Here is a 13,286-nt window from a genome sequence, read left to right as displayed (position 1 = left end):
GGGCTTGGTTACTGATTGCCAATTATCTATAATCAACTTTTCATCTGTAGAGTAGAGATATTAGTGAAGTTATGGGACTGGATGAGACAATACAAAGAGTTTAGCATAGAGTTTGGCATGTGGTCAGAGCTCCTGAGGGAGTGTTTGTCAGCAAGTACTTTCAACTGCAGGGCCTGCATGCTGTGCAGTCTTAGGCCTCTCAGATGGGGGTGGGCAGAGCCTGTTCTCTGGAGCTTTTGCTGTATGGTGGGAGAGAGCCAGTGAACAAGAAAACCATGAAGATGAAACTGATGAGAAAGACCAAGGTAATGCGTGAGGTCGTGGGGGCCACAAGAAGATGGGGCGGTCTGGAAAGGGCCTCTTGTGGGAGGTGGCACTTGGCTGACTCCCAGGTGGCATGATACCGTTCTTCCCTCTTCTCATGTATCTGTGTTAACACTGAGTTCAAGGAGATCAGTACCTGAAATGTCTTTAGGAAGTAAATCTGTAGATTTTAAATTCCATATAGTAAATGTCAAGCAAAATACAACTGCATTGTTTACAAATATTAGGTGTGCATAGAGTGAGTCAGCTGATATATTTGTCCTTAAATTTAAGTTTGAAGCTGAGTTTAAAGTGCTAAAACCAGGGGCACCACGATTTTGATGTGCCTCTCCACTTTCATTATTGACACTAATATAAGACTTTTCTTGTTGTTAACAGCAAATTGACAAATTCTAATTCAAATCCTAAAAATATTTGAGTACTTACTATGTGCCAGAGAATAAAGAATTATGAATGAATAAGTAAATAAAGATCCCCTTTCTTTACTTTACCTAGTACTAGTATTTAAAAAAATATTAGGCAGGTCTTGAGTATTCGAGTTGCATCTGAATTTTCAGGGCAGAGGATGATGGCCAATGTCTCTTTGTGAGGTTCTTTCTGCCCAGAGGAATCCAAGCCACCTACAATCTCAGGTAATTAGCAAGTAACAAAACACATATACTCAGAAATATATTTACAGACTACAAAGCCCCTGATAGATCTAGTCCACATGGTTTCTGGAACTAGACAAAAGGAAAATATTTTTAGTGGTTTATTTAAGGGGATAAGTGGTTTATTTAAGGCAGGGATAAGGTTTCAAGGGTGGAGTCTTGCTTTGTAATCTCTTGCAGATTGATTGACATCTTGGCAGGTCACACCCATCTCGGGTGCTGTGAGGGCCATGGCAAAGTAGGAAAGAGATTCACATTGTCCCTGGGCAATTGACCAGAGGAAATGTCCACTGACCATTCCCAGACACCAGATGTCTCTATTCATCAACTTCTATGCGCGGTGACCCACGTACAGCCCACAGATGATTCGGGACACTGAATTGTACCATGTTTTAGGGCATGTGAAGAAGTGTCTTTCGCCATTTCTCTGTAGGTTGCTGACCGCCTGTTTTCATCATTTGGACAAGATATCCTGGATGCCCTCTACTGGACAGCAACTGAGCCTAAGGAGAGAAAGAGAGCCCACATCGGGGTGATCCCTCATTTTTTCATGGCTGTTCTTTATGTCTGTATCCTTTCAAATTTGTTGAAAATTCCAGCAGTCAGCATGTTTTCTACCTTTTTTTTTTTTTTGGATTGTTGTTTCATAGATTTAAAGATGTATGTGTGTATCCAGAAGATTAAGTTGAAATACCTGCCTCCTTTTGAGAAATTGGAAATGAGTTTAAAGAGCCTCATGTTTACAACAACCCTTTGAACTTTTGGAAAATTACTGTTCGTGGTATAACTGAATCCAGGGGTGCTGTGCCACTGAACCACATCCCCACTTCTTTTTATTTTTTATTTTGAGACAGGATCTCACTGAATTGCTGAGGCTGACTTCTAACTTGCCATCGTTCTGCTTCAGCCTCCAGTCATAGGGATTGCAGGAGAGCACCACCAGCCCTGGCTGTTGGCATTATCTTTAAGTCTGTGAATTCTTTTTTTTTTTTTAATTTTATTTTTTATTTGTTCTTTTTAGTTATACATGAGAGTATAATGCATTTTGACATATCATACATACGTGAAGTATAACGTTCCATTTTTGTGGTTGTACGTGATGTAGAGTTACACTGTTCATGTACTCATATATGAACATAGGAAAGTTATGTTTGATTCATTCTACTGTCTTTCACATTCCCATCCCCTCTTCCTTCCCCCATTCTATCTTCTGCAGTCAGTGAGCCTCCCCTTCTCCCTCCTTCCCTACCCCACCTATTGCGAGTCAGCATCTGTATATCAGAGAGAACATTTGGATTTTGAGGTTGGCTTATTTCACGTAGCATGATAGTCTCCAGTTCCATTCATTTACCAGCAAGTGCCATAATTTCATTCTTCTTTATGGCTGAGTAATATTCTTTATGGCATGAATTCTTTATAAGAATGTGTGTGTGTGTGTGTGTGTGTGTGTGTGTGTGTGTGTGTATCCCTGGTTTAAAGTCTGTGTGTGTGCATGTACCCACACATATTCACGCACCAAGCATGCCTACTCTGGAATTCCATGTGAAGTTAGGACTCACTCACAGTGTTTCTTAGTGACACTTAGAAGAAATTGGGTTCATATTTGAGAAGTTAAGGGCTAAGTGGAAAGATACCTGTTAGGGCAGAAACTTGTTCCAGCTTTAGTGGAGTAAAGCAGTTACCATTTTAGATAACGTATTAACTGTTTCATATGTAATATGAATTCTGCATGACAGATGAAAAACATATTAATTTTTAGACATTTCTTGCTATCTTAACAATCCATGTTACCTGAAGAAAAGAGAAGACTTTTTTTTTTTCTGGACTTCCAGACCAGCTTTTATGTTCTTTTCTTATTAAATTCAAATTACCTTAATTCAGAATGTATATTCCTAAGTCTCTTCTTTCAGTATTTATGATAATTTATTCCATTTATTTTTCCAGCTGTTTTGAGGTTATGTTTCACAAGCATTGTGCCACGTTCCAGGGATGAAGAAAAAGCAGAACCATACTGGTTAGGAGGACTGGGGTCTAAGTAAACGGATGCACAGAAACTCCTTTCTGCTTTGGCTTCTTTCATGTGGATTGCATTCCTTTTCTCTTATCAAATTTTTGTCAAGTGCAACTGACAGGGGAATTATGAAGACAATAAAATACATATATTTGGTTTAGGAAGCATGGTCATTTCTCCATTATTCACTTTCAGAATTTTCTAGTGTTATCTGTCAATAATTTGGAAATAAATTTTGGGTTTTTCCTTGACATTCCATTAGTTTTGCATGCGATTCTCATAATGGTTCAGGCAACAACGCTAAATGTAGCTTTTAACTCACACAACAAGTCTCTGCTCACTATCATGATGTCTAATAACGTAAGTATGAGGTTCTGCTTTACATTTGGGATTATAAAGTACTGTGGGGTGATACTGTAGATGAAATGAAGTTTTTTGTTCTGTATAATATTTATTCTCCAGGAAGTGTTTATATATAGCAAATCGATTTTTGAAACTATTACAATGTTAAAGATATTTCTGTTTTCCATTTCAGTTTGTTGAAATTAAAGGAAGTGTTTTCAAGAAGTTTGAAAAGAACAATCTCTTTCAAATGTCAAATAGTGGTATGTACAATTAGATTCTATTGCAGTTCTAATTAAAATTGATTCAAAGTGGTTGACTGCCATAAATATAGCTGATTTGGATAAAGGTTAAAAAACATTTTTGACCCTACCCCCTCCTAAAAAAGTTAATTTAATATGGTTTTTTGCTATAAAACATTAGAACATTATCAACACTAAAACAGAATCTAGGAGAATATATTCACAATCTTTGTGTAGACAAACATTTTTAGAGGATGCACAAAAAGCACTAACCATATGAAGAAATAAATTGAGCTTTAAAGACTTACACGCAATTAAAAAATTAAGAAAAAATTCCAGGCATTGTAGCACACAACTGTAATTCCAGTGACTTGGATGCTAAGGCAGAAGGACTGCAAGTTAAGACCAGCCTCAGCAATTTAGCAAGACCCTATCTCAAAATCAGAAAAAATGGGATAGGAGCAGTGCTAGGGATGTGGTTCAGTGGTAAAGTGCCTGAGTTAACTCCAGTACCAGGGAAAAAAAATTAAGAAAATGAAAAACTATTGAAAGAGTGATATCTATACAGCAAACCGTATTTTTTATTTCCTGAATATATTACAAATTCTACCAATCAGTTATGAAAAAATAATTTTAAAATGGGCAAAAGACTAGATCAGACATTTTGTAAAAGATGTATGAATGGCCAAGAAGCCCATGAAAAGGTATTTAGCATTATTAGAAAAAACATCACCAGGGAAAGGCAAAGGAAAGCCATTGGAGGGATCATAGCACACCCACCAGGATCCCTGGTGTCCAGACAGTGCCTGCAGTTAATGAGGACATGGATTACCTGACACACTCAGGCAGTGTGGTGTGGATGTAAAATACTACAACTGCTCTGGAAAATTTCTTTGCAGTTTCTTTCTTGATATAGTTAAACAGCAATGCTGTAATTCAGCATTGCAAACTATTATGGCAGCTTTATTCACAATAGCCAAAACCTGAAATGTCTATTAATAGGAAAATAGACCATAGAATACTACTCAACAATGAAAGAAAAAATGTGAACTAATTATACATCCTATTATGTCTATCTCAAAAACATTGTGTTCAGGAAAATAAAACCAGACACACACACAGTACATACTATTGGATTTCATTTATTTGAGGTTTATGATCGGATACAGTTAGTTTATGATAGAAATAAGACTGGCTTCTGATTGGGAACAGGCACTGATCCCGGAGTATAAGGGAATTTTCTGGGTAAGAGAACTCTTTGGCATATTTATTAGAAGATTGGCAACACAGATTAAGCATTTTCAAAACTCAGCAAATTGTATACTTAAGATCTGTATTTCACTATGTAATTTTGCCTCTTGATAAGGAAAATAATAGCAGATGAAGATAATAAAGCAAAAAAAAAAATGTTTAGCACTGTAGGAGAAAATTAGGCAAGGAATCACAAGAGCAAATGGAAAACTAACAAGTCCAGATGATTTCATGGACCACAATGAGCCTTAGCCCTCAGAGCTCTGAGCGCAGAAGGTGCTGTCTCTATGTTCATGTTTTTTTCCTTTCACGTGTGGGGCCAAGTGCTGTGACTCTGAATGAAAGGGAAGGAGAAGGAGGCTGCTCAAGGGAGGCATTTTTTGTCAGATTAGTAGCTTATAGTTAACCATAGTACATATTGATTGAACTGTAAGAAGTTTATTTTTTGCAGAAATTATGTTTTTATTAATTTATATCAATAGCCTGCTTTGAGTGTGTGCCCTTTATAGACATAGATTTTAAGTTTTTTTTTTTAAAGAGAGAGAGAGAGAGAATTTTTTTTTAATATTTATTTTCCATTTCTCGGTGGATACAACATTGTTGTTTGTATGTGGTGCTGAGGATCGAACCTGGGCCGCACGCATGCCAGGCGAGCGCACTACCGCTAGAGCCACATCCCCAGCCCAGATTTTAAGTTTTAAAAGATTTCAGTCATCATATATCTGGGCTTTAAAATTATAGGGAAATTGTGAATGGTTTTTAAATCTGGCCACTAGCATTTTGTATCATTAGTATCTCTTTCCTCTCTTTCATAAACAGATCCCCCAAATTACAACCTTTTAGCATAGAGAGATTAGAAATTCAATACTTCATTTTTTTTAAATTCTGAAAAAAAATTGACATGTTGTTCAGGTATGCATATCAGCTCAGAAAAAATTCAGGAGTTTATTACAGATTAAAATGGTTAGTAATTAGGACCAAAAAGTTTTGCTTTTTATTGTTAAATAAAATACTTAATGTTATAGTACAAAGTATCTGCATTGTACTCCTTCATTTCTTATAAGAAATTAACTTTATACTAAGGTAGTTTTAAAACCCCAAGAATCTGCCCTAGGCAGTCATGCTAATACTGCAAATAGTACTAGGTGTTAAAGGGGAGGATGAGGAGTCTCCCTTTGCAGCTCTTGCCCTCTCTGCACTAGGTCATGGCCACACCACAAGGTGTGCCCAGCACTGTATCTTTGTGTATGCATTTTCCTGTGATTTATTTTTTTCTCCCTGAGAAGTTGAGCTACCAAATATGTAGCATAAGGTTCTGTCTCTTACCCTAGGTTAATGTAGAAGACTTTGGGAGTTTTAAAATGACTTTATTCCTCCAACATTAGCTGAACATACATCTTCTTTATAGGAATTGTCTGAGGACAAGTGAAATTGAGTTTAATTAATAAAACCAGACTTTTAACAGTTAATCCTTTTTCTCACTTCATTTTAAGCACCAACTGAATGTGGGACCTAGGGCTTTTCCATTTGAAAGCCTAAAATGAAAAATTTTGCCTATTAATAGTGAACTGCATTCAGAATGATCCTTCAGGAGAGTTAATCCTCTTAACAAGCCTGGAAGCCTGCCATCAGTTTGAAGGCTGTTGTGGGGAGGGGTAGTCACTCATTTCCCATTTGGACTGCAGCTCTAAGTGTGTTGATGTGTATCTGTTGGTGGTACTTGAGCGGGCAAAGGAGCTACCTGATTAGAATGTCAGGGATGTCCTAAAAGGGTTGCTTACCACTGCTTTAAGTTCCTTGGTAAAGGGCAAGAGAAAACATTCCCATTATAGAAGCTGTGATTTTTAATCTATATAAGTTTAATCTTATTGAAAACCTTACTGTTCTGGAAATGAGATGGTATATAAATATATTTTCATTTCATTGTTTATATAAGATTTTATTACAAACAAAAACTTTTTAAAAAACATTTGAGCTGTGCACAATAAATGAGTTCTTGAAATCAAAATATACTTATTTATGGTGGTACTTTCCTTTTTAATCTTTAAACTTAACATCGTGCATATTCTTCATTTTATAAAATCACATTTGTCTACCAGAATTTTATAAGTCTATCATATTTTGAAATATGCTTTTCTAAAATCATTTTTGTCTTAAGTATCCCCCTAGTAAGATGTGTTTTGTCCTTTCATCAGCATGCTTAGAATTGGAATGATTGCACATTTTCTCCATGTCAGTAGTATGATGTGTTCAAGAATCAGATGTAATTAATTTAAATGTTGTTCTTGTTTTTGCTTTATTTTATTAGAGTTCATAAAAGTTCCTTTGGGTTGTTTCAAATGATGTTCTAAATTTCTCAAGGCAGTTTCTTTCCAGAGAATTATGTGATAAGCCATATCCTACAGGTCAAAAATAAATAAATTTCTTTGTTAATATTGTTTATGAAAATTAGAAAGGCCTTATAGCACATAGGTAGTGACAACTTTGTAAATAGTTAATTGTACAGAATTCCAATGTACCTTTGAGAAATTTAATCCCATGAATTAAAAATCTAAAATTAACTGTAGTTAAATGACAAAGAATATATTTTGTGTCACACTTTGATAGCAATTATTCTAGGGCAAACTTTAGTTAAACCTATGTCCCCTTTGAAATTACAAAATAAATTGGATGTGTTGATCTAGAACTAGCCAAAACTCACATACTTAAAAACCTCATATGTGCTTCCTTCTATTTGTATCCTGCCTTTTGAGAGCCATATCTATGCTCTGCACCTTGAGACTCACTGCTCTGAGCTTACACCCAGAACATGGTATCACATAAAGAACAACACTAGAATTCCTAAAGAGAACAGCAGTCTGTGCCCACTGGCTTCAAGGCAATAGAGGTGCAACTCCAGCCCATCTCAAAGAACTGAGCTACTCTGCAAAGGAAGGCCTCAGCAACCTCCTGAAGACTCTGAGGATTTAGGGAAGACACAGATAGTAATGGCCAGAGCCCAGAGTTTTGCTATGGAAGAAAAGGGCACCAATGACAGGCCATGAAATTGGAATTGAAATACAGAGTACAGTGTTGCTAAGGTGGCAGAATAGATGGAAATGACTAAAGGATATACTAGAGCTTTTCAAGTGGGCTGCTTTGTTTCTGGCCACAGAATTTCTGGGTTGGGTTGTAGCTCAGTGGTAGAGCGCTTACCTAGCATGTGTGAGGCACTGGGTTTGAGTTTCAGCACCACATATAAATAAAATAAAGGTTAAAAAAAAAGAAAACTTGAATTTTTAGACAAGAATTATCTTGCCAAAAGAAATAAATGCTTATCAATTTTGCATCATTGTGTGTGTGTGTGTGTGTGTGTGTGTGTGTGTATTGTATAGTCATCCCTCAATATTTGAGTTTTACACTCAAGGTTTCAGCCAATCACAGATTAAAAATATTCTGCAACAAAAAATGACATCTGGTCGGAATATTATAGGTTTTATTTCTTGTAGTTATTCCCTAAATAATACAGTGTAAATATTCACAGAGCATTTACATAAGTATATGAAAGGAGTAGGTTATATGCAAATACTATACTGTTATTATATAAGGGACTTGAGCCTCTTGGATTTTGTAAATACAGGTTCCTGGAACCAGTGCCTCACAGATTCTGTGATTCATTTTTGGTTTTTTTGTTTGTTTTGCAGACAGTTGTATGTAGCATAATAATTTCATCATATTTTGACAGAACTATTTTACATATGTACTGTTATTATCTATATGAATTATAGTACTTATGTTTGTTTTCGTTTTTCAGATATCAAGGAACGATTCACAAATTATGTGCTTTTGCTGATAGTATGTTTAAGGAACATGGAGCAGTTTTCTTGGAATCCAGGTAAGTAGCTCTTACCAAATTTAGTGTTTTGTGATTTTACTCTTAAACCAACATCTTTCTTTCACATGGAATAAAATTAATACTACAGAGAATTTTGGAGGGATTTCTGGTGTGGTTGGATTCTATCTTTTCTGACTCTGGAGCTGCATAGTGGTGGATGAGCAGACTCTGCTCTGAAGTCAGCCCTGGGCCTCACTCAGCTGTGGTTACCTGCACACTGACATTTTCACAGTTGACTGGAGGATTCTGTGCTCTTCCTTAATGTTTGTGTTTTACCTGTTCACTATTAATTTTTAGGCCAAATAGGGATAAAAAATTATAATGTAAAGCACTAGATTTTTGTTCCTCATGTATCTCTGAATTCAGGCTCACAGGAAGTTATCACAGTCCATGAATTCTCACCCTTCTTCAGCAGACACTATCCAAGCAGGTGCAGAGGGCCAGGCACAAGGCAAGGGACTGTGGCAAATATCAGAAGTGCTAAGACATTTAATGCCGTACTCAGGTAGGGGAGAAAGAATAGACTGTTACGATACTGAAGTGGGCTGGGTGGGAAACAATCAGATATCTCAAGTAATTTAGAATTTTTCCCCCCAGTGCTGCAAAAAAAAAAAAAACAGTTTTTAACGATGCTGGCCATGCTTTGCATTCTTTTTATCACTCCCAATATCATGGATGTTCTAGGCATCCAATACCTTTTATTAATTTATTTTACTTCATTGCTTATTTCCAGGTACCTTTGAAAAATCAGAAAGAAATACAAAATGAAATATACATTTGATCTTGGAAATAAATTTCCAGAAGTTACATTCTTAAAGAAACTATAACATCAAATGATAGATTTTTTAAAATATTTTTCTAATATTTATTTTTTAGTTGTAGTTGGACACAATACCTTTATTTTATTTATTTTATGTGGTGCTGAGGACTGAACCCAGGGCCTCATATGTGCTATTTGCACGCTCTACCACTGAGCCATATTCCCAGCCCCTCAAATGATAGATATTAAATGGTATGCATTCTAATCTAAATATACCCAAAAGCCACGTAATTTGTGGCAGGGAATGTCCTACACACACACACACACACACACACATATACACACACATACACACACACATTCTTTGTGTACCTGGAATCTTTTAATGAATGGTAGTATCAGTAGGTCAGCCAGCAGTATTCATGAGACAGAGTGGGTATGTATAGCCCACGGACCCCAGGTGGGGTCATTAATCCCAGAACAGAGTTGTTACACAAAAGGACAAATACTCAAGCTTAACACCTCTGTGTGCAAAGTAATGTTCGCATTTGTACTGTGACTTTCAATGGGTTATCTTAAGTTTCTTTCATTGGTACTGTGAAGATAAAATGATCAAAGGGACACTGTGCTTATTGGTGGATCCTTCATTTTACTTTTATTTTAGCTTTTTTTTAAAACCAAAATACCATTTGTAGAAGCTTTTTCTAAGTGCCCAGGATAATTAATAACCAAAAAATAACAAGCTATTTTGTGTGCCAGGAACATTGCTATATACTCTAATCTTATTTAATTCTCATAATAATGGAATGTAAACATCTTCTAATATCCTTATTTTGTAGATCAGGGAATTGGAACAAATATAATTAAAAACAACTGGGTACTGTGGCCCATGTCTGTGAACTCAGCTACTCAGGATGAGGCAGGAAGATCACAAGTTCAATGCTTGCCCAGCAACCTAGAGAAACCTTGTCTCAAAAATAAAAATGGCTGGGGATGTGTGTCAGTAGTACAGGCCTCTGTTCAGTATTGAACAGCCCTAGTTCCATGCTTTGGAAGTGTTCAGCGCAGCTGAGTTCAGATGTCACCAGACCTGCAGAAAATAAAGAAGAAGAAACTTGCAGAGTTTCTTGTTGAAAGAGATCCCCTGGTTTCCGGAGCCTCACCATGATGCCAGACTCAGAACAGTGCCTGGCGTCCATCGTCAGCGCGTGGCCAGCTTCAGCCACCAGGTCCTTGGTCTCCATAGGTCTTCGCCAGCGTTTCCAGCCATCCTTTTCTTGCTCTGTCCCACTCTTAAGTCCTTCCTCCAGGTCTTAGGAGGTTATCTGTGGGTATTATTTTTATCAGCTACTTAGTACTAAATTGATATTTTAGTAAATATCATAAATGTAAGCAGATAATAAGAAGTTGCATCCATATGACAGTGAAATAAATGATCGTTAAGTATCTTTAAATCATAGTGATCTAAAAGGAAAGATGTGCTCAGTTAACTCCAGCGTATCTCTGTGAGCTCTTTACTGTCAACTGAGGTAACTATAGAATTAAAAGGCTTTCCAAGGAACCTGCCTAACCTGGTCATGCCCAGGTGTCAGCTCCTCAAAGGCAACATGGCCCGCGGACAAAGCAGTGCTAGGAACACAGAAAATACTGAGTGACTATTTGTTGGATGAATTGCCCTTAAAATTGGTAAAATGTTGTTTTTTTGATGAAGGTTTAACTGAAATACTAAGTTTTGCCCTGTGGAGATTTTAAGTTGGATTCTGCTCATATTAAGAGATGTACTTATCTGTCTTTTCTCTGTACTGTATAGATCATCTCTGGGTGCTGTTTCCAGATGTCTGTATGGTGATTGCCTCAGAAATTGCTGTGGACATTGTAAAGCATGCCTTTATCACCAAGTTCAATGACATTACTGCAGATGTATGTATTTCTGTAAGCAATTCAGTGTTCAGAGTTTACTGCTTAATATTATGAAGTTCTTAATGAATTTAGGTTTATTGTGTTTACGGAGATTATAGGATATGACTACTACTTTAAAGTTAATATTGTAATTTTAAGCTTGTAAAAATTATTACACTACTGAAAGGTTTTGCTTCAGTATTGAACAGCCCTAGTTCCATGCTTTGGAAATGCGCAGCTCAGCTAGAAGTTGAGCTCAGATGTCACCAACTCAAAATCTTCATAAACTGTTACCACTGTCACTATCTGTCCACTTCAGTTTTAAAATCATTTTCTGTCTATTTTAAAAATAAGACATCAGAACTTCTCTCAGGGTAGCTTTTAAAATATTTTCTATTCCAAAATTGATTTTTTTTCTGTGATTATCAGTTGGTTCCTAAATTCAAACCATATATTTTTCTTGTGAAAGTACTTGATGAAACTTCAAAGAATTTGTTTTACATTGCAGTCATACTCTGTAGAATTTCTGGAAATAGGGGCTGTAGGCTTATTGATAAATAGTAAACCATAGAAGAGATTCCTGAGACATTCCTGGCTCTGTCCTAAATGAGTATTAATTTAATAGTTTTCTGGATTTTATTGAGTTGTACTTTTAATTTATAGTTTTACTCTGACACTTATTGTTTAATGACTCAAAATCGAATGCAGTTGCTACAGTTCAAAGATTTGATTGTGAGTTTCTGAAGAATTTGATATACTAGAAGAAAATATGGTTAGGAAAATTTTTTACTGATGAAGCGATTTTACCATTTCCTTTCTTGGCCTCAGTAGAGAGTAATACCATTTTCATAGGATCATTTTCTCTGCATCTGAAGTCAAATTTAATAGGCTTCAGGTATTTTGTGCAATTTTTAGTGGAAACGAGTTTGTAACTGCACTTGTAATTGTGCCACTACTCTGTTCCCTAACATATTATCTTAATGTTGGCATCCATTTTTCTAAGAAGGTGATTATCATAACTTTTTTTTTTTGTACCAGGTATTAAACCCAGGGCACTTAACCACTAAGCCACATCCCCAGCCGCCCTCCCTTTTTTTGTTTTTTTATTTTGAGACAGGATCTCACTAAGTTTCTGAGGCTGGCCTCAAACTTGCAGTCCTTTTGCCTCAGCCTCCTGAGTCTTTGGGATTATAGGCATGTTCCACCACACTCAGCAATCATAACTTTTTAAACTCTTCATTTCATTTAAAATTTCAAAATTCTTTTTGACACATACATTACTTTTAAAATATTCACTTCCCAAAATTCTAAACTCTCTGGATCATAATCATTGAATATTTATTCCTTTTTGAAAAGAAACCTTTAAAAAGCCTATGCATATAGTAGTTCGGGGAAACTGAGGCTGTGTTTTACCTTTACTTCAGGAAGACAAATAGTTCGTGTTCAGAGGTCTGGTTATTAGCATCTGTTCCTGGTTAATTATTGAACATTTTATTTACAAAGTCTAAATCTTTCCACATGGTATATTTTCATGAGATTACTGAATATTTCTCTCTTATTTGTCTTTAGGTCTACAGTGAATACAGAGCCAGCCTTGCTTTTGACCTTGTTAGTAGCCGACAGAAAAATGTGAGCATTTTATCTAAGGCATAGTCCCTTTAACAACAGTGGTTAAATTTAGCACAAAGTATTAGTTAAAGGAAAACTACATTTCTGCTTACCTCTGTTCTGTACATAAGCATTTACACAGCAATAGTGCTTATATTACATAGTGGATGATTTTTATAGCACTGTAACACACAATTTTGCATTTAAAACTTCTTGTGAACAATTAGATTTCCACATCATCTTATTAAATTACAGAACAGGCACTAGGTTCTCTTCCTGTCTATTGCCTCACCTGTTTATAACATTTGCTGGGATGAGTGAACAG

General features: G+C 36.2%; 1 protein-coding gene across 1 annotated transcript in view; it reads left to right on the top strand.

Moving 5' to 3' along the window:
- Positions 1–13,286, top strand: part of Tapt1 (transmembrane anterior posterior transformation 1) — a 54,325-nt gene that overhangs the window by 31,385 nt on the left and 9,654 nt on the right. Inside the window, exons 5-10 of the mRNA XM_078021113.1 lie at positions 1,408–1,543; positions 3,248–3,345; positions 3,521–3,590; positions 8,614–8,694; positions 11,265–11,374; positions 12,923–12,982. Coding sequence (XP_077877239.1) covers positions 1,408–1,543; positions 3,248–3,345; positions 3,521–3,590; positions 8,614–8,694; positions 11,265–11,374; positions 12,923–12,982 — 555 coding nt within the window. The remainder of the gene's footprint in view (positions 1–1,407; positions 1,544–3,247; positions 3,346–3,520; positions 3,591–8,613; positions 8,695–11,264; positions 11,375–12,922; positions 12,983–13,286) is intronic.

Source organism: Ictidomys tridecemlineatus, chromosome 9 (genome assembly GCF_052094955.1).
Source record: "Ictidomys tridecemlineatus isolate mIctTri1 chromosome 9, mIctTri1.hap1, whole genome shotgun sequence".
Taxonomy (NCBI): domain Eukaryota; kingdom Metazoa; phylum Chordata; class Mammalia; order Rodentia; family Sciuridae; genus Ictidomys; species Ictidomys tridecemlineatus.
The sequence above is the reverse complement of the archived record's forward strand: the minus strand, read 5'-3'. Positions and strand labels throughout refer to the sequence as shown.